At 44.8% G+C, this 24452-nt stretch overlaps 1 protein-coding gene across 5 annotated transcripts in view; it reads right to left on the bottom strand.

Annotated features, from left to right (window-relative positions):
• Nucleotides 1-5058: 5058 nt before the first annotated feature.
• CYRIA (CYFIP related Rac1 interactor A) overlaps nucleotides 5059-24452 on the bottom strand; it is a 163862-nt gene continuing 144468 nt past the window's right edge. For all 5 annotated transcript variants that reach the window (XM_068280278.1, XM_068280275.1, XM_068280279.1 and 2 more), the window contains 5 exons: nucleotides 23957-24073; nucleotides 23776-23855; nucleotides 17396-17522; nucleotides 13171-13241; nucleotides 5059-8848 (listed from right to left, as the gene is read on the bottom strand). In XM_068280278.1, the coding sequence (XP_068136379.1) occupies nucleotides 8785-8848; nucleotides 13171-13241; nucleotides 17396-17522; nucleotides 23776-23855; nucleotides 23957-24073 (459 nt within the window). In that variant the 3' untranslated portion in view covers nucleotides 5059-8784. The remainder of the gene's footprint in view (nucleotides 8849-13170; nucleotides 13242-17395; nucleotides 17523-23775; nucleotides 23856-23956; nucleotides 24074-24452) is intronic.

Below are 24452 nucleotides of genomic sequence, written 5' to 3'. Positions count from 1 at the left end.
TACACCAAACCATCAGTAGACTAAAAACCATCTGTAGACTAGTCTAAACTGCTTAGTAAATTAAGGCCATAGTAAAAACCCTCCCTTGTAAAGCCTGGTACACACATCTAATAGTGATTGGCCAATCACCAGCCAAATTTACTACCTCCATGAAGTATGAGGGCCAAAACATTTTGAATACTATGAACAGATTGTGTAGGTAAGATCTTATATTACATGGCAGTGGTAAAATTAGCCAATCAAAATTTTAGGTGACCTAACTGAAGTCTGTATTAGCCACATGCTTGTTTCTGGTGTGTGATTCAGACTTTACTGCAGCCAGATCAGCAGGGCATCCAGGCAACTGGTATTTTTTTTAAAGGAAACAAATATGACAGCTTCCATATCCCTCTCAGTTCAGGTGTCAGTTAAAGTAAATCTGAAGCACATTTTTGTTTTCCATTTTAAAGAATATTTTTGTTCCTTTAGGCTGGTTTCACAGTGGGACGTTACAGGCGCACGTTAGAGCAGCCTGTAACGCACCCCACCCCACCGCACAGCAATGAAAAATCAATGGGCTGTTCACAGGGCCCACGTTGTGTTACACAGTAACGCTGCGCCATTACACAACGTACTGCATGCAGTACTTTGTAAGCGGCAGAGCCGCGTTAGACTGCTTGGACATGCGCAGTAATGTTGGGGAGGAGCAGAGAGCGGCCAGGCACATGGCTAATTAATATTCACTGCACTCAGTGACGTGCAGTGTTTACTTCTTAGAACGGCCGCTCTGTTCGGCGATTGGCCGGGCGGGACCACGTGATGCCGCATGCGTCCAAGAGTGCGCATCACGGACGCCAGAGTGAGCTGCACACCGCGGCTCACTCTGACGTCCACCTCAGAGAGCACCAGGCGTTGCGTTTGGGGCGCGTTATGCGACCATAACGTCCCCTAAAACGCAGCGTCCTGGTGTGAAACCAGCCTTAATGCTCACCTTTTACTCTGTGGTTACCCCGCGGCTCTTCGCTTCAACCAGCATGGTCAATTACTGTTGTAGCAGGAAGAGGCAGAGCTGATCCCTGTCTCTGATACATCCATCTCCGCCCCCTTCTTGTTACTACCACTGCCCATCTGATGCAGGGTGGCCCGCTCAGGGGTGCGGCATGTACACGTCAAGACAGGAAAGCCAGGACCCAGAGGTTTTACAAAGGTCACAGCCCTCTTGGGGCAAGAAGTATATTTTCTTTAGAGCATAAATTATTGGTGAATGAGAGGCGACAGTGAGGTGGTAATTGCTGAAACTAAGGTTATTTTAAATACTTTTCCCACCAACGTGATTTTTTTTCTTCATAACTATCACTTAAGTAACTGCATTGTAACTTGGCATACAGGGGAGGACTGTGACCTTTTGGCCTGGGGGAAAAAAACCCCAAAAAACTAGAGGCCCGTTTTCACGGCAGCACAAATGACATCACACACGTGCCCCATGTGCTATATGCCAGTAGTCACATGGGAACCATTGATGGAATTAGGTCTTGCAGGATCTTAGTTTTTGCCTCACCACCATCATCATCATCAGCTCAGTCAGAGATTGGACACAGGATGGGGAAAGAAGGGTAGATAGGTCTTCAAGTGCCACGTTTGAATAATTACCACTTATTAATACAGCTGTAGGCAAAACATTTCTACAGTCTCTACTGAACAGATTTTCCCAAAATACTTTGCAATTTTCACAGTGCATTTGCGTTTTCACACACAGGGCTGTGGAGTCGGTACAAAAATCACCCGACTCCAACTCCTGTTTATGAAACCACCAACTCCGACTCCAGGTACCCCAAATTGCTCCGACTCCTCAGCCCTTGCATGGCTATGCAGTGGGTACAAAAATCATGACTCCAACTCAGACTCCTCAGTTTATGAAACCCCAGACTCCAGGTACCCAAAATTGGACTCCCCAGTTTAGGAAATCAATGACTCCCGACTGCAGGTACCCAAAATTACTCAGACTGACTCCACAGCGCTATTCACAAATCACTCCATTGTGAAATAATAACCTTCCTTCATTTGATTAGCGAAGCAGGCAATTTGGCACCAGCTAGAGCTGGAAGTTTGGGCACCGCCATAAGCGCCTATTGAAATATCGGCATTGAGGCGCAATATCTGGCACCGTGGATGCCCAAATTATGCCTCAATGCCGATATTTCAATAGGCGCCTCTGGCAGTGCCCAAGAAATTACGTTTCAGTTAGGCATCAGGTAGGAAGTTTTCTTTAGAGCCCATTGATGATGTGTACAAAGATATATTGCAAAGCAATTGTCAGCTGCTTTCCTACCCACCTTACACCAATTTTATCTGTGCACTACAGTATTTACCTTGTGTGAAGGGGGAAAAAAACCCAAAAAACTAACTTTAAACATCACTAACTTTAAAGTGTACCTGTAGCGAAAAAAGTCCCCCTAGGGGGTACTTACCTTGGGAGAGGGAAGCCTCTGGATCCTAAAGAGACTTTCTTCCGCCACAGCCCTGCTCCAAAGCTGGGACTCTGAAAAAATCGAACACAAGGAATGCAGCGCAAGAGATTTGGGCGTAGCCGGCACCACCATAGACCGTAATAGGAATTATAACTATAGAGGCCCACAGAATGCAACTTCGGTGCCGTCAGAAGACAGAGCTGAAGTTACATTTAAAACACTGTCATTCGGCGGCCAGCAATAGCTGGAAGCCAAATTACATCTTCAGCAGCAGGATCAGCCATATACCAGCTGTACCCTGCGCCCAAGTCTCCCGGCGGCCACTTATCCTGTATGTGGAAAAAAAAGCGTATCGACAGCTCAAGCAGTTGCACTAGATGAAGCTGGTTATTTCCAGGATACACTTAACATTTGGTGCTCGGGCCTTTTCCTATGCAGCCCCTACTCTATGGAACTCACTTCCACAATCAGTACGAGAGGCTCCTTCTCTGGACAGCTGTAAAAAAAAAGGCTAAAAACTCACCTCTTTTCCCGAGCCTTTGAGACTGCATAATGCAGGGTCACAGCGCTTTGAGTCCTTAGGGAGAAAAGCGACATAGAAATGTTATTGTTGTTACCACCATCCTGCTTGGCTTTCTTCGGAAAAAGAAGGGCCGGATCGGCTCCGCGCTACTGAAGAGGCCATCTGCGTCTACGCAGTAGCATCGACCCAATCGAGCTTGGCTATCTCCAAGTGGGAAGGTAGTAATGTGCAGGGAGGTCACTCTTCAGGGGTCTGATCTGCATACTTGTTCAGGGTCTATGGCTAAAAGTATTAGAGACACAGATTTAAGAGAATTGCCAGGCAACTGGTATTGTTTAAAAGGAAATAAATATGACAGTCTCCATAGGTTTCTCACTTCGTGTTCCCTGTAATAAGGGAAGGAGAGGGAACTATGTGCTGAACACACATTTGTCTAGACAAGTGTCTTAAGGGATATGGAATTCCTCTGTAAAGAGCTTTTGCTACAGCTGTGTTGTTATTGGGGAACAAAACGACCCTGCCATATCCCTGACCACTTGGAGCATCAATCCAATTCAAATCCAGGCCGGGAACGCACTCGTCAAAATCGAATGCTTTCTTTTCCGCATGCAAAATCGCATTTCAACTGAAAACCATTGTAAGTCAATGAGATGATTCATAGTTTAATATACGCATATGGGAAAAAAAAAACTTCCTTTTGTTTCAAAGATCGTGTTTTGGACTGAAAACTCATCAGCTGCTGGGGAGAAACGCTTGTGTTTAAATGCACAGAAACCCTCAGTGTGTGCGGAAAAACTGTATGTAGGACACCAGATGTCTTCCCAGATTTATACACAGCCAAGAGGAAGAGGGTGACTCCCTTTTGTGAACTTGATGCATGAGGTATATGGAGGCTGACATATTTATTTCCTTTTAAGCAATACCAGTTGCCTGGCAATCCTGCTGATCTATTTGGCTGCATTGGCATCTGAATCATACCAGAAACTAGCATGCAGCTAATCTTGTTAGATCTGACAAAAAACAAACTTGATCTTCTGCATGCTTGTTCAGGGTCTACATCTAGAAGTATAAGAGGAAGAGAATCAGTGGGACATCCAGGCAACTGGTATAGCTTAAAAATAAAGCAAATATGGAGCCTCCATATACCTCTCACTTCAGTTGTCCTTTAATAGTAGTATCAGCTTTTCTAGTGAACACTCTGGCCGGATTTCTTTTAAGGACAAGTGAAGTGAGAGGGATATGGAGGCTGCCATATTTATTTCCTTTTAAAATGGACCTGAACTCTTGCACAGACACAAGGAAAACATAGAGAAATGCACCCTGTATGTATTTAGAAAGTTTAGGCTGTCTAATTCCCCCTCATTTGTGTCTAATCACAAGTTGTAATTTGATCTCCCTCCAGTGTCACATGACTGCCTATGGCAAATAAGCCCATTTGAAAGTACAGGCTGTAAGCAATATATCTACTTACATGAATCAGGAAGCAAAAACTGTGCAAATTTATTTTAGAATTTGTATCAGCTGTAACAAATACATGTTTTTTGTATAAAGGTTATAACGCTGTTATGCATCTTTTACAGCAGACAGGAGTTCTGAGTTCAGGTCCACTTTAAGCAATACCAGTTGCCTGGCAGCCCTGCTGATCCTCTGCCTCTAATACTTTCCGCCATAGACCCTGAACAAGCATGCAGCAGATCAGGTGTTTCTGACATTATTATCAGATCTGACAAGATAGCTCTATGCTTTCTTTTTTTTCAGCCAGTAGTGCAGCCTAATAGATCAGCAGGGTTGCCAGGCAACCAGTATTGATAAAAGGATATAAATATGGCAGACTCCATATTCTTCTCACTACGATTGTCCTTGAAGTGTTGACTGGTTAGATCTTCTGGCAGTCCAGTAAACGCTCGGTAGCTTTCGCCACACCCACAATTCATCCCATAGATCAACTTCCAAAAAACAGAATATCAGTTCTACATCAGAAAACTCTTAACATGTCTGAAAATTCTTTTGTTTTTCATTGTCAGGATGATTTATTTTTTTTTTAGCAGCAAAGTGAGTGGTTTAAACAAAAATAAAATCAGGGACATCTACAACAATTCAGTTTATTTGGTAACGGCAACGGAGTAGCAAACAGGAAGTCTATAAAATTCTAACGGGACTTCGCAGATATATAGAATTAATATATAAGATCTGTGATTCTCTCTCTTATACTGTGTATGGAGTGTTAACGCATGCTTTAAAACGGTATACAATAGGTCAAAGAAGCATCTGTTAGCAGCATTGTTCCACAATCAGCCAACCTTGAGATCAAAACTGGCCACCAAACAAAAGTCTTTAAAAAAAAATATGATAAAAAGAAGCCAGTATTTCAGGAATGAGAAGTGAACAACAGAAATCAAATGGATGAAGGAATAACAGTGCAAAGGGCAGTGCTGTGCAATAACCGCCATCAACGAGAGCTCCTACTGCGCCAGGCACAAATAGCTGAATGTATCCTTCAAAGACTGGTCACTTCAAAACACATCGGGGAAAAAGTAAAGGGAAAAGTGATTAAATTCATTGATATAGAAAAAAAAGTGTTGAAGTGTACCAGAGGCGGCACGGGGGAGGCAGATGGAACACAGAGGCACGTTCCCTGATCCATGACATGCCTCTGTGTCCTTTATGCACCGTTCTCTGCACCCCCCCCCCCCCCCCAGCTTGTCGCCAATCTCTAGTGGTAAGGACGTCCCTAGCAGGAGGAGAACTCCCACAAAACACCCACCGGGGGCGTTCCGAATGCCCTTTCCCCAGCTGCCATTGGGCAGTTCTGCCTCCCCACAGCTGCTCCCCCGCCTCCCTGCTCTGTGTGAGACACACAGAGATTGCAGGCCACAAAAACTGCAAAGAGCGGTGGGGTCTGCGGCTACCTGATCCAGCCAGCCCCCTGGATCAGGTAGTGTGTTCTTGTTTTTAGGTAAATTTGCCGCCTCGGGTTCCCTTTAAAAAGTTGGACTTCAGCTTGACAGGCAATAACACTGTCTATCCCTTGAGCAAGCAATATTTACATCCAGAATGGCTACGATCTTTAAGCAGACCTCCACGCTTAAAAGCTATCGAATGAAGAATCTATTGGACACAACCCGAGTGGGTGCAGCCATGTTTTTCAGCTGAACTACAGTGTCTGCATCATACGTGTGCTTTAGTGCTAGTGTCATTTAATGATCCCACTGTCTTGCTGTGGCAATTTACTAAAGACATTATGTAGCAAGTAAAGCAGGTTTCCCCTCCCTATTTCTACTTCCCTTTTCAGTGCCAATAGCAAAGTAAAAGAGACCGGGAATATGGGAGAAATGTTTATCAATTGGCTCTACAGACTGCATGCAAAGTACTGCTATCCAAAATATCCCCCTCAGCTTCCTGTATGCTCTGCCAGTACCTGCTCCTCCGAGCACTGGGGGCGGAGTAAGCATTGGTCAACAAAGCAGTGGTGCCAGGTGTAATCAAGTGCACAAAGCAGGATCCAGCTTTTAAGGCTCATGCACACGTCATATTTCTCTAAACGAACGGTCGTTTGAACGTCTGGTCATTTGGACGTCAAATCGGGCGTGTGTACGGTCGGTTATTCTGCTGATAAGACTGGATTTAAACGATCCACTAAGCAGATCGTTGAAATCCAGTCTTATCAGCTTAACTACCGACCATACACACACCCAATTTAACATCCAAACAACCGGACGTTCAAACGTCCAACTGACCGGTCGTTTAGAAAAATCTGACGTGTGTATGTACCTTTAAGATCAATTGATCCCCAGTATTTGCGGGCACAGATGAGCTGGGACCAGGCTGAGAAGTACAGTTAACCTTTAAAGAGAACCTGAACTCTTGCACAGGACAGAAGGAAAACAGAGAAATGCACCCTGTATGCATTTAGAGAGTTAAGCCTGTCTAATTTCCCCATCACCTGAGACTAATCATAACTGTAATTTGATCTCTCAGCTGTATCAACTGGCTGCCTTGGCAAAGCAGCTTATTTGTAAACACGGGATGTTAACCCCATGTCTGCTTCCATGAAAGCAGGAAGTAGACACTGCAGATTTATTGCAAGATTTTTATCAGCTGTAACAAAGGAATGTTTTTCTTTAAAGGTTATTATGCTGTTGCTTATCTTTTAGAGGGGCAGTCTGAGTTCAGGTCCACTTTAAATTTGGTAAAGGTGACGGTTAAAATACTGTGTGTGCAATGCCAAATTAACAAGAATAAAGACTGTACAGGACAGCTTTGGAAAGTGGGATTTTACTGTAGAAAGACATCAGTGTTTGCGGTACAGCAACTCAGTGCTGGTGTTTAACAGATAGTATTATAATTTATTAGGCAAGATAGTATTATAATTTATTAGGCATTTCTAAAGCTAATCTAATCCAAGAGAGAGTGCTCTGCTGCATCATTTCGCCAAATACCATACCATAAAATGCTAAAAGAAGGCTCAGTAATACCATAAAAACCTGACACCTGCAGTTCTTCTGAAAACTTAACCCAATAATGAATTCCGCACGGAGCGACGAGCACCTTAATTATTTGTTCTGCAGCTTGTACTGACTGAACACTCGGCACCTGCACATTGGCACATCTGTATTCAGCATCTGACACATAAATGAACGACACAGCACAGCTCTTTGCACAGAGTGGTTGAAGGACCCCAGAACTGAGAGGGATATGGAGGCTGCCATATTTATTTCCTTTTAACCCTTTAGCAGCCAATTTATTTAGAGGCTTGCAAGTGCTCCAGGCTAATTTATTTTAACACAATTTTTTTATTTTTGTTACATTTTCTTGCTTCTAATTAGTACTGCTGTAATATGTATTTATGGCCAATTGTCGCTAGGGATCAGTGTGAGACAACAGAGGACTTCTGCTTTCAGTTTCTATATTTTCTGCCAGTAGAGAGAGAGGTCAAAGCATTCCAAGAATTTACAGCACAAGAGTTCTGCTGACTGAGGTAAAAAGCAGTGCACTTATCTGAAACGAGGTAACTCTGTCGAAGCTGCTAATGGGTTACGACACTATTGCATCCAGAGAGATCAGCAGGCAATATGGCAGCCTCCGTATCCCTCTCAGTTCAGGTGTACTTTAAATGAAGCCTATAACGCAGAGATGACCAATGACGTACTCAGAGCAGGGCTTATCAAATACAACAGCCGATGATACGGATTGGTCCCGATTCCCAGCTGCATAAAATTGACATAAAATTTGCACCAACTCAAATGTATTAGCACCTCACTGGCCATCTGTATTCTTATGTCCCCAGTGTACAGCGATTTATCCGTTTGCTTGTTCACGTTTCCCTGGCCTCGGCGTACTAACCAGGACTACCACTACCTCTAACCTGAAACGTAGTCATGAAACGAAAACAATAAGAATTAACAGTGCCTAAACTGCATTTCTGGACAAACCGACAAGTAAAACACAATAGCAGATACAATCAATTCACACAACTTTAAAGTATGGTTTAAGCACTTTGGTAAAAGTAAAGAAAAAAAAATCAATTTTGCAAGTCAAATATAACAACAGAGTGTCATTGGAAAACTTGTGCTAAGTCAGATTCACCGCCCAGCCAATGGGGAAGCCGCCTCCTGGCATTGCCGGGAGACGGGCTGGGAGGGGCCGCTGCAACCCCGATGGGCTACAGACAGGAAATACAAGCCTAAAGGTTTCAGTGACAAGAGGGTCATGACTATGTAAATACACATAAGTATTAACATCAATCTGTATTAAATTATGTAAACATATACATCTTCTGAGGTCAGTAAAAGAATCCTCTTCAAGCGCAGGATCTTACTGAAGCATCGCCCGGACCTGTTTAGAAGTAGACTCGTCATTCAGGTGCTTTGTGGTGAACCTGAAATTTCAAATATAAATGGGAAAAATAAAACCACTGTTTTGCAATTCTTAATCCCAGCTCCCTTCACCCCTTCTAATGCTGGGAATACACAATGAATTTTTCAGCAGATTTACTGTCCGATCGCTTTTCCGGTCGTTTTTCCAATCATTTTTCATTCACTTCTATGAGAAATTAATCAGAGAATATCGAAAATCAGATCGGACCTGTCAGAAATTATCTATCAAACCATCTATCTGCCAAAAAAATCTCATGGTGTATTCCCAGCATAAGATAGACAAATAGTTGTGTTAAGGTGCCCATACAATGGATCCTAAAAAAATCTTTAAAGAGCAACTTCAGCCTAAACAAACATACTGTCATTAAGTTGCATTAGTTATGTTAATTAAAACAGATAGGTAATATAATCTCTAAAGGTGGGTACACACGTCAGATAAAAGTCTTTGGAAAATGAAAGATCACAGACCAATTTTACCCACTTCCATGTAGTATGAGAGCCATACCTACACAGTCTATTCTATGGAGCTGAACTCCCCATCAGATAAAAATCTTTGCAAGATGCTGCACACACAGATGCTGTACCTATGCAACAGATCAGTATCTGCAAAAGATCTGTTCATGCAAAACACATTTAAAGCCAATGATATCTGCAGATCTCATACACACCTTGTTTAATGGATCATCATCTGCAGATCAGAAAATTATCTGCAGATCTGAAGATCCATCCTGGTGAATTTGATCTGCAGATAATTGTCCGTTAAACAAGGTGTGTATGAGGATCTGCAGATATCAGACTATGAATGCATTTTGCAGGAACGGATCTTTGGCAGGAACAGATCTTTTGCAGATACTGAGCTTTTGAATGTGTACAGCATCTTTGTGTGCAGCATCTTGCAAAGATTTTTATCTGATGGAGAGTTCAGCTCCATAGAATAGACTGTGTAGAGTATGGCTCTCATACTACATGGAAGTGGGTAAAATTGGTCTGTGATCTTTCATTTTCCAAAGACTTATCTGACGTGTGTACCCACCTTTACCCACCCTGTTTTAAAAGAACAGGCAAATGTTTGTGATTTCATGAGGGCAGCCATCTTTTTGGTTGAAAGGAGGTGACAGGGAGCATGAGACAGTTCCAACTGTCTTGTGTCCTGATCACCCCTCCCAGTTGCTAAGCAATGAGAACTGTGGTCTGCAGCGTGACCAAGCATCAGGAGACGCGAAACGGCCGTCGCTTTGCCACCTCGTACCCACCACCCACCTCCATTTTCACTATGAGGACCCCCTAGTCCAAGGACACGTAAGATTTTGTATGCACAACAATACCTATGCAATATGCAATGTCAAAGGTTTAGCACAGATCACGGAATGTCACTTATGTGGAAATAAACCTGAGACGGAAGGTGCACGCCTCTTTGCCTCTTTGTGTAGATGTCATTAAAGAGAACCAGAGATGAAGCACCCTCTTGTATTTTACCTTATAAATCAGTGGGAACATGACAGTAAACACCTAATCTGCCCTTTGTTTCATTGTTCTCTGTGTAATCTGACTGTTATCACGTCTGATAAGAATCCCCGACTGAGAAGTCAGGCTGCTCTGTCTAGCTTTGCTACAGAAAGATTATAGCTAAGTCTGTATTCTGTGGTGTTATTTCAAGCCCAAGCCTGCCCCCTTGTGGCTTTGCTATAATGACTCAGCTATAATCATTCCCAGCAAAGCCAGATTTAATTGCTCAGTCTGGGATTCTTGTGACTGCTGTTAACAGACACTTTTAGCAGTGAGGAGGAAACAGAGAGCATGGTAAGTGTTTTCTCTAATGTTCTTACTGATATACATGGTAAAATACACAAGGGTGCTTCGTCTCTGGTTCCCTTTAAGCAATGAGAACATCATTAGAAATCCCATCATGCTTTGCACAGCATCAGTAGAAAAATGCCCGGGTAGTTTTCTTTGATGGGGCAGAGCTTAGCTAAAAATGCAGCTAAAAATGAGGCTTTGGTAAGAAAAACAAAGTTCTGATGCTGTGAAACTGTTAAAGAAACACCAAGCCTTTTCAGTGCTGCTTAGTAGATTTTTAGTCTGGAGGTTTACTTTAAAGCGATACGATAGGTATGCTAAATGACACTGTACCTTTAAAGGACCACTATCGCAAAATTTCTAAAAAATTAAACTAAAAAAGATTTTCTGGAAACAATACTAGTAGAAGGGATAGTGAAGATTTAAGAATTAGTTAAAAAATAAATCACAGTGCTGTTTACACATTCACAACAGCGTGAATGTGACAGCTCTTCCGACAGACAGCTCCTATCTGCCTGGCTAAGATTATTAGACTGTACTGCGGGCTGCTAATGGCATTTCAAGCAGTAAAACAGTCTCCTCCTGTGATTTTAGCCAGGTGGATAGGAGCTGTCCTTCGGAAGAGATGTCGCATCCACGCTGCCGTGAATGTGTAAACAGCACTGCGATTTATTTTTTAACTAATTCTTAATCCTTCCCTATCCCTTCTACTAGCATTCTTTCTAGTATAAAGCTTTAGTTTTATTTTTTAGAAATTTCACGATAGGGGTCCTTTAAGAGCAACAACCATTACCTACAGGCAGTCTATGAATCCTGTAATATGGCAGCGTTTACCAAATGTGAGAAAAACTGATCATTTGTATTTGCAATTTATATTTTTCAATACAATATTTGGTTAACATCTGCAAACATTTTGAAACGTTCTAGTCTAAAGCGGATTTCAAAAATTATAAAACATTTCCGGGATCAATTGCATTGTTAAAGTGTACTTGAGCACCGATGTGTCCCTTGCTGTCCTCCCGAGTACCTCAGTTCGGCCGCAATCAGTCCCGGCAATCTGGCTCAGTTGGCTCTTCTGTGCATGTGCGGCCTCTCCATGCATGCGCAGAAGAGCCGACTGGCGCGACTGAGCCAGATTACCGGGACTAATTGAGGCTGAACGGAGGCACCCGGGGAGGACGGTGAAGGACGCATCGGTGCTCATGGGGCTGGAGGAAGCCCCGGGTGAGTATAAAATCATTTTAATATGAGATTTCAGGTTTACTTTAAAGAGACTCTGTAACACAATTTTCAGCCTTATTTCTTCTATCCTATAAGTTCCTATACCTGTTCTAATGTGGTCCGACTTACTGCAGCCTTTCCTAGTTGCACAGTGGCTGTATGATCTCTGTTATAGAATCTAATCTTCTTTCCTTTGTCGGGCTCAGGCACTCAGGCAGGAATGTGCTGCTCTGCTTGCGAAAGGATAGAAGTTATACACACCCTCTCCACGCCCCCTGCAGGCTCTGTGTGAGTCACAGACTGGGCTCCTCTCAGCCTATCACAAGCTGGTTAGCAGCCATGTCTTTTGTTTGTAAACACGGTCTAAAACTGGCAAATACAAGCCAGGATTGCAGCAGGGAGTGGCAGAAACAGCACAGAGGGGCCCAGGAGAGCATAATGAATAGAATGGTATGCTTTTTACTGTAAGAATTTTAGAGTACAGATTCTCTTTAAGGTCAAAAAGTCAGGACCCTAATACTACTAGGGCTAGTGGCAAGATTTTGTGTTAAATACTCACACACCTACAGTGCACAAAAGTGCAAAACTGATGTTAAATGTCTGTTATTACATCTCATATAGCTGTTTGTATGGTCACTAGGGCCTTATCCTTATCTCAACCTCCTTAGCAGTATTCAAGAGTTCAGCTCTGGGTGGTAAAAACAAGTCAGGAGCGGTAACCCCGAGCTGAATGCTGCCGGGAGGTCTATGCAGTGCAATGCGAGCAGCGGGAGTTTTAACTCGCATCCCGAGGGATCAAGAAGTCTGCTGCCATTTTTCTTCCTCTCCTGCGTGGCTCTGCTTCCCCCTGGTGAGATCGCCGCCTGACGTCAGGACGACAGCCGGCAATCTCACTATAGGGTTACAGCTCCACCTGGAGGACTGAGGGAAAACTGCAGCACTGGATCCCAGAAAGGTGAGTGAATGATGGGCTGCTGCAGATCTCCCTAGCAGCATGATTTTTTCCAGGTTTTAGGATCTAAAAGCATGCAAAAAAATTGCACTGCTTTTAGACCCTAAAATCCGGAAAGAATCATAATGCTAAAGGGGTAAAGTAGAAGGGCTTCATCCAAAGTTTCTCTGGGTTCGGCCCATTGTCTTTAAATTACACTTCTGCTAGGTTCATGTACTTTTGTCTCCGCCCTTGATCACACCCACTTTTGGTTGTGATCACTAGTCAGTGCAACCCAACACACATTCACTCCTTTCTGGTGTGGTGGATCTTCCAGTATCCTAGCAACACGCAACTGTAGAAGTAGATCTATACCTGAGTGCATTTAATAGGCCTTCCACAGAATCTGGGGGCTGTTCTTTCAATACTTTTATACATCCTTTCATCTGGGAAAAAAAAAAAAACAGATACAAAATAATTATGAACTGTTGCTACAGACAGTGTGACCTATATAATGCACGTGTACACAAACTTGAAATCACAAACAACCAAATTGTCCATTTTGTTTGACTTACATAAGCGGTTTAAAATTACACACGTTATGGAGGAGCGTTGAAAAAGCACTGAAGTGTGGAAAGTGGTAATACATACACAAATTATGTAGGTTATTATTATTTAGTATTTATATAGCGCCGACATATTACGCAGCGCTGTACAGTGTATATATCTTGTCACTAACTGTCCCTCAAAGGAGCTCACAATCTAATCCCTACCATTGCCATATGTCTATATTATGTAGTGTAAGTACTGTAGTCTAGGGCCAATTTTAGGGGGAGCCAATTAACTTATACGTATGTTTTTGGAATGTGGGAGGAGACCGGAGTGCCCGGAGGAAACCCACGCAGCCACGGAGAGAACATAAAAACTCTTTGCAGATAGTGCCCTGGCTGGGATTTGAACCAGGGACCCAGCGCTGCAAGGCGAGAGAGCTAACCACTACGCCACCGTGCTGTATAGGTATGTATAGGAATGAACGGCTCTTATACACACTTCCAACCTAAACTGAGAACTCCCTGTACAGATAACTGTGTGGAGGTTAGCGCATTATAAAAACACATATATAAGTAGATACATATTTGTTCTACTTACGTAACAGATGTATTTTACTGTCCACATTTGATTTCAGTGAATTGTATATAGTAAATAAAGGGGGGTCTTAGGTTTAGGCACCACCAGGGGGGTCTTAGGTTTAGGCACCACCAGGGGGGTCTTAGGTTTAGGCACCACCAGGGGGGGTCTTAGGTTTAGGCACCATCAGGGGGGGGGGGGGTCTTAGGTTTAGGCACCATCAGGGGGGGGGGTCTTAGGTTTAGGCACCACCGGGGGGGGGGGGGGGTCTTAGGTTTAGGCACCACCAGGGGGGGGTCTTAGGTTTAGGCACCACCAGGGGGGGGGTCTTAGGTTTAGGCACCACCAGGGGGGGTCTTAGGTTTAGGCACCACCAGGGGGGGTCTTAGGTTTAGGCACCACCAGGGGGGTCTAGGGGTTAGGGATAGGTACAGGGAGGGTTCTGTGTAAGAGTAGGCTTAGGTATAATTTTAGTAAAATTTTAGTAATAACTACTAATGTTTTACAACACTTATTACGAACGTAGTTATATTTATATCATCGTTATAAAGAATATTTTCAGATTTTATTATAAGAACAAATCATAAATGAAGGTTATTCACAATAATATACAATTATAACAATTAAACATATATTATTGTTTTTTTAATAAACGTAATTATAAGTTTAACTTTTTAAACAGGGAAGATTAACGTTTTCACAATTTCCGATTTCATAAACATTATTTAATGATTTATAATTTTGTTAAACATTATTTGTAAATGAAATATAGCACACTATTTTTATAAACGCTATTGATGATTAATTATTAATTAGAGTTAACACCCCGCGCCCTTTTTGTCCGGGCGCCCTTTTTGTACGTACGCCTTTAAGATGGCCTACCCACCCCCTACCACACAGTAATTTTTATTCTGAATACTTATTCTACAGCCCTACCTACAGTGATGTGAAAAACTATTTGCCCCCTTCCTGATTTCTTATTCTTTTGCAGGTTTGTCACACTTAAATGTTTCTGCTCATCAAAAACCGTTAACTATTAGTCAAAGATAACAAAGCAAAATGCAGTTTTAAATGATGGCTTTTATTATTTAGTGAGAAAAAAAAAATCAAAACCTACATGGCCCTGTGTGAAAAAGAAATTGCCCCCTGAACCTAATAACTGGTTGGGCCACCCTTAGCAGCAATAACTGCAATCAAGCGTTTGCGATGACTTGCAACGAGTCTTTTACAGAGCTCTGGAGGAATTTTGGCCCGCTCATCTTTGCAGAATTGTTGTAATTCAGCATTATTTGAGGGTTTTCTAGCATGAACCGCCTTTTTAAGGTCATGCCACAACATCTCAATAGGATTCAGGTCAGGACTTTGACTAGGTCACTCCAAAGTCTTCATTTTGTTTTTCTTCAGCCATTCAGAGGTGGATTTGCTAGTGTGTTTTGGGTCATTGTCCTGCTGCAGCACCCAAGATCGCTTCAGCTTGAGTTGACGAACAGATGGCTGGACATTCTCCTTCTGGATTTTTTGGTAGACAGTAGAATTCATGGTTCCATCTATCACAGCAAGCCTTCCAGGTCCTGAAGCAGCAAAACAACCCCAGACCATCACACTACCACCACCATATTTTACTGTTGGTATGATGTTCTTTTGATGAAATGCTGTGTTACTTCTACGCCAGATGTAAAGGGACACGCACCTTCCAAAAAGTTCTACTTTTTTCTCGTCGGTCCACAAGGCATTTTCCCAAAAGTCTTGGCAATCATTGAGATGTTTTTTTAGCAAAATTGAGACGAGCATTAATGTTCTATTTGCTTAAAAGTGGTTTGCGCCTTGGATATCTGCCATGCAGGCCATTTTTCCCCAGTCTCTTTCTTATAGTGGAGTCGTGAACACTGACCTTAATTGAGGCAAGTGAGGCCTGCAGTTCTTTAGATCTTGTCCTGGGGTCTTTTGTGGCCTCTCGGATGAGTTTTCTCTGCGCTCTTGGGGTAATTTTGGTCGGCCAGCCACTCCTGGGAAGGTTCATCACTGTTCCATGTTTTTGCCATTTGTGGATAAAGGCTCTCACTGTGGTTCGCTGGAGTCCCAAAGCTTTTGAAATGGCTTTATAACCTTTACCAGACTGATAGATCTCAATTACTTTTGTTCTGATTTGTTCCCGAATTTCTTTGGATCTTGGCATTATGTCTAGCTTTTGAGGTGCTTGTGGTCTACTTCTCTGTGTCAGATAGCTCCTACTTAAAGGACTTACGAGCCCAAAAAGCTAAAAAAAGATAAGTACCTTATTCAGTTTTAAATGCACGGAGGACGCCGTCCGCGCCCTCCGTGCAGTTCCGCCGGGTCCCCGCAGTCTGATCGCCCCCCCGTGCCGCTCCCGACCCCACGGACGGGGTCGGGCTCCCCTTCCTCTCCTAAGATGGCCGCCGGAGCCGGCCGCGGCTGCGCAGTCCGCATACGCGTTAGTGCGGCTGCGCAGCTCTAGGGCCTCCCCCCTCGATCCACGCTACTGTGCGTGGATCGGGGGGGAGGGCCCTAGAGCTGCGCAGCCGCACTAACGCGTATGCGGACTGCGCAGCCGCGGCCGGCGGCCATCTTAGGAGAGGAAGGGGAGCGGCACGGGGGGCGATCAGACTGCGGGGACCCGGCGGAACTGCACGGAGGGCGCGGACGGCGTCCTCCGTGCATTTAAAACTGAATAAGGTACTTATCTTTTTTTAGCTTTTTGGGCTCGTAAGTCCTTTAAGTAATTTCTTGATTGAAACTGGTGTAGCAGTAATCAGGCTTGGGGGTGACTACAAAAATTGAACTCAGGTGTGATAAACCACAGTTAAGTTATTTTTTAACAAGGGGGGGCAATCACTTTTTCACACAGGGCCATGTAGATTTGCAGTTTTTTTCTCATTAAATAAAAAACATCATTTAAAACTGCATTTTGTGTTCAATTATGTTATCTTTGACTAATAGTGAACGGTTTTTGATGAGCAGAAACATTTAAGTGTGACAAACATGCAAAAGAATAAGAAATCAGGAAGGGGGCAAATAGTTTTTCACATCACTGTAGTGTGTCCATCTCCCCTCCCATTAGAATGTAAGCTTTTGGCATAGTCCTCCCATCCCTATTGTATTCTACATGATCGTTGGCTCATTTCCCATGACCACCTCTTATTTGTATTACTGGACCTACCTTACCAGCCCAAAATCACACGATAATGTATTTTGTACCGTTTGCCTAGTATAACTTTCTCCTATGCTGTATAACCTTATTACGTCTGTCATCCTTTGTAACATTGTATGTCATTGTCCAGCGCTGCGTAATATATGTTGGCGCTTTATAAATAAAAATAATTGTGCTATATGTGACTTCAGGCGCACTTTAGTGGTGAATGGTCATGTTCTAACAATACATCAACAAATGAGTCACTGCCGGTCTGACGAGACTGACTCATCCACAGCACATTATAGAGGTAGGGGGTCTTACATCAATCTTTGACGTCTTGCAGAAAGCACCAACTGGATGAACGTGGTCATAAAGGATTATTACGCCAACCATTACCCTCATACAAAACATGAGTGTGTCTTCACTGGTGAACCGACTCCTGTATTCCCTATGCAAAGAAAGGAGGAGACAGCACATTTACTCTTCAAACAAACAAAAAAAAATGCATCCATTCTCTGTATTTAAAGTACCTGAGACAAGAAGCCTGAAAGCCAGGCCGAGCCGAGCTGCGCCAGGCATGCACTGCCCGGCCAGGCACACTTCCCCGTCACGCTCCCATCCCTGTGCAGAACAATCCCAGTGACGGGAGCGCAACGGCGGAGCACACCTGGCCCGGGCTGCGCGATGAAGCACGGCTCGGCCAGTCTTTCGGGCAGTATTGCGGGTGACAGGAGCCACCCGTTGAGACAGGGAGGGACTGAGCGGCCTCAAGCGGGCTTTAGGAAGCCCCAAGTATGTATGGAACCTGAGACGCTTCTCATCTCATGTTCTCCTTAAAGAGAACCTGAACTAAAAATAAAAAGTCAAAATAACCGTAACCATGTTCCCATCCACTGATCCCAGGGCTACCAGTGGACACCACAGGGGCGCAATTGCGCGCGGGAGCGTGCCGAAGCGTGGCACCGCAGCAGAGCACCGTGAGCTTCACGTCCAGGCCTCAGAAATGGTTAAATACCCCTCCCTCCCCATCACAGCGATCGCTTCTGAGTCCCCCAGAGACTGTAGATCACAGCGCTGTACATGTTAATTAGGCAGGAATCGCCGCTCAGAGACTGAAGGCAGAGCTCAGCTCCGCCCACCGAGCAGGAGATGCGCACGCAGCCTGCGCGCGATTTCCTGCAAATCAGAGTCCCAGGACTTTACAACGATCGCCGTTAGTCGGTCCTGGGGCTGCCGCCGCAGCCACGCCCGTCGGCGTGACGCGGTTGGCTAGAGGTTAACAGTGTGCTGACCAGGAAGCTGTTATGGGGTAATGGCCATTTTTAAAATGGAGGCTGGAGAATTCCATTGATCGCAGTGGACAAATGGGACGCAGGAGAGGAGAAAGATTGAGTAGACTACTTACCCCCTGTGTAGTCTACTCAATCTCTTTCTCCTCTCCTAACCTAACGGCGATCGGCGTAAAGTCCTAGGGCTCTGTTTTGCAGGAGATCGCGTGCAGGGTGCGTGCGCATCTCCTGCTCGGTGGGCGGAGCTGAGCTCTGCCTTCAGTCTCCGAGCAGCGATTCCCACCTAATTAACATGTACAGCGCTGCGATCTACAGCAGCGCTGTACAGGGGACTCAGAAGCGATCCGCTGTGATAGGCTGCAGCCTATCACAGCCGATCGCTGTGATAGGCAGACGGGGGAGGGAGGGGAATTTAACCATTTCTGCCGCCCGGACGTGGAGCTCCCGTCCGGGCGGATGCCCTGCTGCGGTGTCGCGATCCCGTGCGCAATCGCGGGCGCGCCCCCGTGGTGTCCCCTGGTAGCCCTGGGATCAGTGAACAGGAACATGGTTCCCGATCACCGATCCATGTCCCCCGCAAAAAAACCGAAGCGCTCTTACAAGAGGCTTCAGTCTTTCTTCAGTCTTGCTGCGCGTCAAAATTTCCGCATCCCCCTTGTGCTTCCGCTTAGTGAGAATCAGAAGGAGGGAAAAAAAAAACTGAAGGTGGCCATCTTGTGGCCAAATCGTAAAACTACATCTACATATTTTTACATTACAATTTACACAAATAACATTAAAAATTAACTGTTTAATTCCCACACCAAAATATTACCCAAATAAAATTTGTAATGGAAAAAAAAAATTACGACATAAATATTTACCCAAGGGTCTGAACTTTTTAAATATGCATTTGAAGGGGGTATACTACAAACAATTTTTAAATTATAAGCTTGTAAATAGTGATGGACGAAAACAATGCACCTTTATTTCCAAATAAAATATTGGCGCCATACATTGTGATAGGGACAAAATTTAAATGGTATAATAACCGAGAAAAACGGGCAAATAAAATACATAGGTTTTAATTATGGTAGTGTGGATTGTTTTAAAGCTATAATGGCCAGAAACTGAGAAATGAATTTTTTCCGTTTCCATTGTCTTCTTATTAATCCTGTTAAAATGCATTTCTAAAAAAATAATTATTCGCAAAATGTACCACCCAAATACAGCCTAATTAGTGGCGGAAAAAACAAGATATAGATCAATAAATTGTGATAAGTAGTGATAAAGTTATTAGCGAATGAATGGGAGGTGAAAATTTGCTCTGATGCATAAGGTGAAAAATCCCCGTGGGCTGAAATGGTTAAATAAAAAAAAAATGCATTTTTAATAAAAAAAAAAAAATCAAATAAATATTTATTGCAAACAAACAAACCTGGGGACGATCAGACCCCACCAACAGAGAGCTCTGTTGGTGGGGAGAAAAAGGGGGGGATCACTTGTGTGCTGTGTCGTGCGGCCCTGCAGCTATGCCTTAAAGCTGCAGTGGCCTATTTAAAGGATTTAAAATAAATGCAGCATGGTGTAGGGGGAAAAAAAAAGAACATACTCACCGCTCCCCTCGCTCCCTGCCGTCGGGTCCCGTTCGTCTGCTATAGCTTCCGGTACCGGCCGACTCTTCTGACCCCTGACCCGTACATACTGCGCTGCGCATGCGCAGTATGTCCAATCATCTTCCCTTCTGCCGTCGCATCATGATGGCAGAAGATCGGACACTCCCCCGCCTCCTCCCTGCCCATCGTGTGCGCTCCACTAATAAAGCTAGCGTGACATGCTAGCTGGAGACACGCTGGGAGCAGCGATTTGGAGAGAGAGCGGAGGGGGAGTGAGTTGGGATGGCACTTATTATGAAAGTGCCCGCTTCCCGTCTATCCCAACTCATTCCCCCTCCGCTCTCTCTCCAAATCGCCGCTCCCAGCGTGTCTCCAGCTAGCATGTCACGCTAGCTTTATTAGTGGAGCGCACACGCTGGGCAGGGAGGAGGCGGGGGAGTGTCCGATCTTCTGCCATCATGATGAGACGGCAGAAGGGAAGATGATTGGACATACTGCGCATGCGCAGCGCAGTATGTCTGGGTCAGGGGTCAGAAGAGTCGGCCGGTACCGGGAGCTGTAGCAGACGAGCGAGACCCAACAGCTGGGAGCGAGGGGAGCGGTGAGTATGTCCTTTTTTTCCCCCTACACCATGCTGCATTTATTTTACCACAGCCTGTGGGCGGTGGTATCCTTTAACACAAAAAGGCCTGGTCTTTGGAGGGGAGGGGGGAGGGGTTAGAGGGTAAAACCTGTGGTCCTGAAGAGGTTAAACTTTAATATTACCTACTTGAGCCATAGGGAAACATGGACATTACCTTGCACATTCAGTTGTAACTGACAGCTGCTGATATATAACTGACAGCAACTGGTATATTTCAGTTCTGACAAAATATTGTCAGAACTGGAAGGGATCACTGTAAGAAGAAAATGGTGAGCTTCTGAGAGGAACTGACAATGAGGTTAGTATGTAATATTCATTTGCATCTACGCCATGCGTTTATTTTAAACAATTTTACTGGCTTCAGGTTCCCTTTAAGTGCTAACTCCATATTCATTAATACAAAGCTCCTAAAATTTCAGCATACGTTGAGATCACATGACTGCTGGAGCAGCCATTTATGGAAAACCCCTCTATAGAACCGTATATACTCAAATACAAGTCGACCTCGTGTATAAGTCGACTCCAATATTCAACTATCTTAAGCTGGATTTTTTTATTGACTCAAGTATAAGTCTACCCAGGCTGCACTTGGGGCCCAGAAGAACATACAGTACTGCAGCCATGAACCCCTCCTGTCCCTTAAAGGGAACCTAAACTGAGAGGGATATGGATGTTTCCTTTTAAACAATACCAGTTGCCTGGCAGTCCTGCTGATCTCTTTGACTGCAGTAGTGGCTGAATCACACACCTGAAACAAGCATGCAGCTAATCCAGTCTGACTTCAGTCAGAGCACCTGATCTGCATGCTTGTTGAGGGTCTGTGGGTAAAAGTATTAGAGACACAGGTTTAGCAGGAGAGTCAGGCAACCGGTATTATTTTAAAAAGGAATAATCCATAGCCTTCTCAGTTTAGGTTCCCATTAAGTGCAGCCAATACCTCCTCCAGGCCCCAAGTGCTGCAATTATTCACTCCCCATCCTGCAGCCGAGTATCTCTCCCTCTGCCACTTTCCTTGTTAATTGTTGTACCCAGACCTTTCAGACCTGTGTTTTCTTGGCATTTCCTTTCCTCAAAGTATCACTTAGCACTGGGTAAATTGCTGCAAATGGGAATATCACTATTAGTACACACATTACTTCGTGTGCTCAGTGTTGCTCGTGACTCGTGTATAAGTCGACCCCTATTCTTTTATTTTAAGAGTCAGACTTAAATTTCGAGACTTATACTAGAGTATATACAGTAGTAGTGTTGGTGGTCAAATTTAGCATAGCCAATTCAGAACACCCAAATACTCCCTATTACCACTGTTCAAACACGAAGAAGGGGACAGGGTCAGGAGGAGTTCATAGACTTGAGTTTCACGTGACTCCAATGCTTCTGCCTTCCAAACGGGAAGGTGATATTTCGCGGGTGCCGTGTGTGTTGGAGCATGCTGCAGGAGATCTAGCTACCTGTCCTCACTCCGGCTTGCATCCACTAGTGTTCTGTGAAGCTTCTGAACTTGCCACTAGAGCTCCAGGCTAACTGCCGTCACATGACCGTGAGCGTGGAGCTCTAGCGACCAGTTCAGAAGCTGCACTGGACACTAGAAGATGCAAGCTGGAGCAAGGACAGGTAGCTATACCTTCTATCTACAGCACGCACCAACGCGCCCTTTGCACCCACGGGCAATCTCCAACGTGCCCTGTGCACCCGCCAACAAGCTCCAATGCACACTCTGCTCCCGCTAGCACTCTCCAACATGCACTCTGCACCTGCCACCATGCTCCAATGTGCACTTTGCACCCGCCGGCACACTCCAACTGGTGCCGCCACACTCCCAACATACACCAACGCCCTTCACTGCAGTCGCATGACAGTGAGCCTGGAACTCTAGCGACCAGCTCCAAAGCTGCATGGGACACTAGAGGATGCATGCTGGACAGGTACCTTTACCTTTTACAGCACGCTCCAATGCAAACGCTACACCCGCCGGCAAGCCCCAACATGCACTCTGCACCCGCCACTACGCTGCCAGACTACTCACCTCCATGCTCCAACGTGCACCCACCGCCACGCTCCAATGCGCATCCGCCAGCATGCCCCACATGACAGTGAGCCTAGAGCTCTAGCAACCAGCTCAGAAGCTGCATGGGACACTAGAGGAAGCATGCTGGAGCAAGGACAGGTAGCTATACCTTCTACAGCACACTCTGCACCAGCCAGCACGCTCCAATGCGCACTCTGCACTCGCCAGACTCCACACTGCAATGCGCACTCTGCCGGCATGACCTAACATGCACCCTGCCCTCTCTGGCACGCTTCAGCGTGCAAGCTGCACCCGCCAGCACGCTGCAACATGCACTGTGCACTCGCCGGCACGCTCCAAAGCTAGAGGTAGATGAGGGAAAACCTTGCTATTAGCCTATTTTTTTAGACCAAAAGTGGGAAGGTCAGTCTATGCGTGGGAGGGCCTATCCATGCATATATATGATACATCTTGCTTTCTATTTTTCTAAACGGACATCTCTGGTAGATATATTTTGTATTTTCCTTAGGGCTGCTGAGAAAACAACAAGACTTTCTAGAATGGAAGGAAAAAGCACTCCTAAAAATGCATTTAATGCAAGGACAGGTGATGGCTCGAGAACATACAAGACGTTCCGGAAACAAGGAGATGTGGGTGGAACCAAAATCCTGGCACAAGGCACAGGACTGTACACCAAACTGTAGAAGATCACAATAAGAGGAGGATAATGTCATGGTTTCATTTGAAGCTGCACAACAGAGGCCAGTCTGCCTGGGAAGCAATTTGATTAGGAAAGTGAGCCAGTAGGAAGGCATTAAAAGGGTTCTCTGGGGGAGAGGGTGTTTGAAAATAAAATCTGACACTTACCTGGGGCTTCTACCAGCCCCCTGCAGCTGTCATGTCCTGCGGCGCCCTCCTCCGATCACCAGTTTCTCGCGGCCCGCACCGGGCAATTATTCGTCTAACAAGACGAATAATGCGGGCTCCCGCCATCGGGCGCTTACTGCGCAGTAAGCTTCCGATGACACGCGCGGCCACGCAGCTGCAGTTGGAGGAGATGCCGCGTTAGATCGGCGGCGGCCTTGGGGGGGGTAGGGCGGTACGTTGGAGGACGGCGTGGGACCGAGAACCCCTTTAAGGCAGGCGACAAAGAAGAAAAGACTTACGGTGTTTCAAGCATTACTTTGCAGACACTGGCCATTGTGCTCAAACAGTCTGTGGTGTTTTCAATGGGTAGCGTTTTATTCTAAAAGAAAGGAAAAAACACAGTTGGAAAGCAACAGTAATGAAAACCCAGACAAAATAGATCTCTAAATCCCAGAAGCTCAGCGGTAGAAGAGAACTCACATCGGATACAAAGCTGGTAGTGGCATTACTAAGCGTCTTCAGCATTGGCGTGGCTTCAGCATAGAATAGGGACATCCTGTTTGCCATCTCATTGTTTACTTCATTTTCAATGTCTAGCTGCAGAGTACAGAGAATCGGAAGAGCAGAGTTATTAAAAGGCTGTGAAAGCTGGAATGGAACATTCTGAACAGACTGTAGGAAGAAATGGAATATAATCTAAAGCAGCAGGGACAGCCATACTATGCCAGGGAAAAAAAACCACATATATAAGTAGATAACTACTTGTATTGTACTGTCCACGTTTCGATTTCAGTGAATTTTATATATAAAATAAAGAGCATTCTGTTTCTGGCATTTGCCATCTTTATTCCCACTGAGTGAAGCCAATCCTGGTGTCCTTTCCTCCCTTACTTCTTTTTTTTGCATGTAGAAGCACTGTCCTATCTAGCTTGCTTTGTAAACACATGAAAGCACAGCGTAGATTGTATTTCAGCTT

Source organism: Hyperolius riggenbachi, chromosome 4 (assembly GCF_040937935.1).
Source record: "Hyperolius riggenbachi isolate aHypRig1 chromosome 4, aHypRig1.pri, whole genome shotgun sequence".
NCBI classification, from domain to species: Eukaryota; Metazoa; Chordata; class Amphibia; order Anura; family Hyperoliidae; genus Hyperolius; species Hyperolius riggenbachi.
The sequence above is the reverse complement of the archived record's forward strand: the minus strand, read 5'-3'. Positions and strand labels throughout refer to the sequence as shown.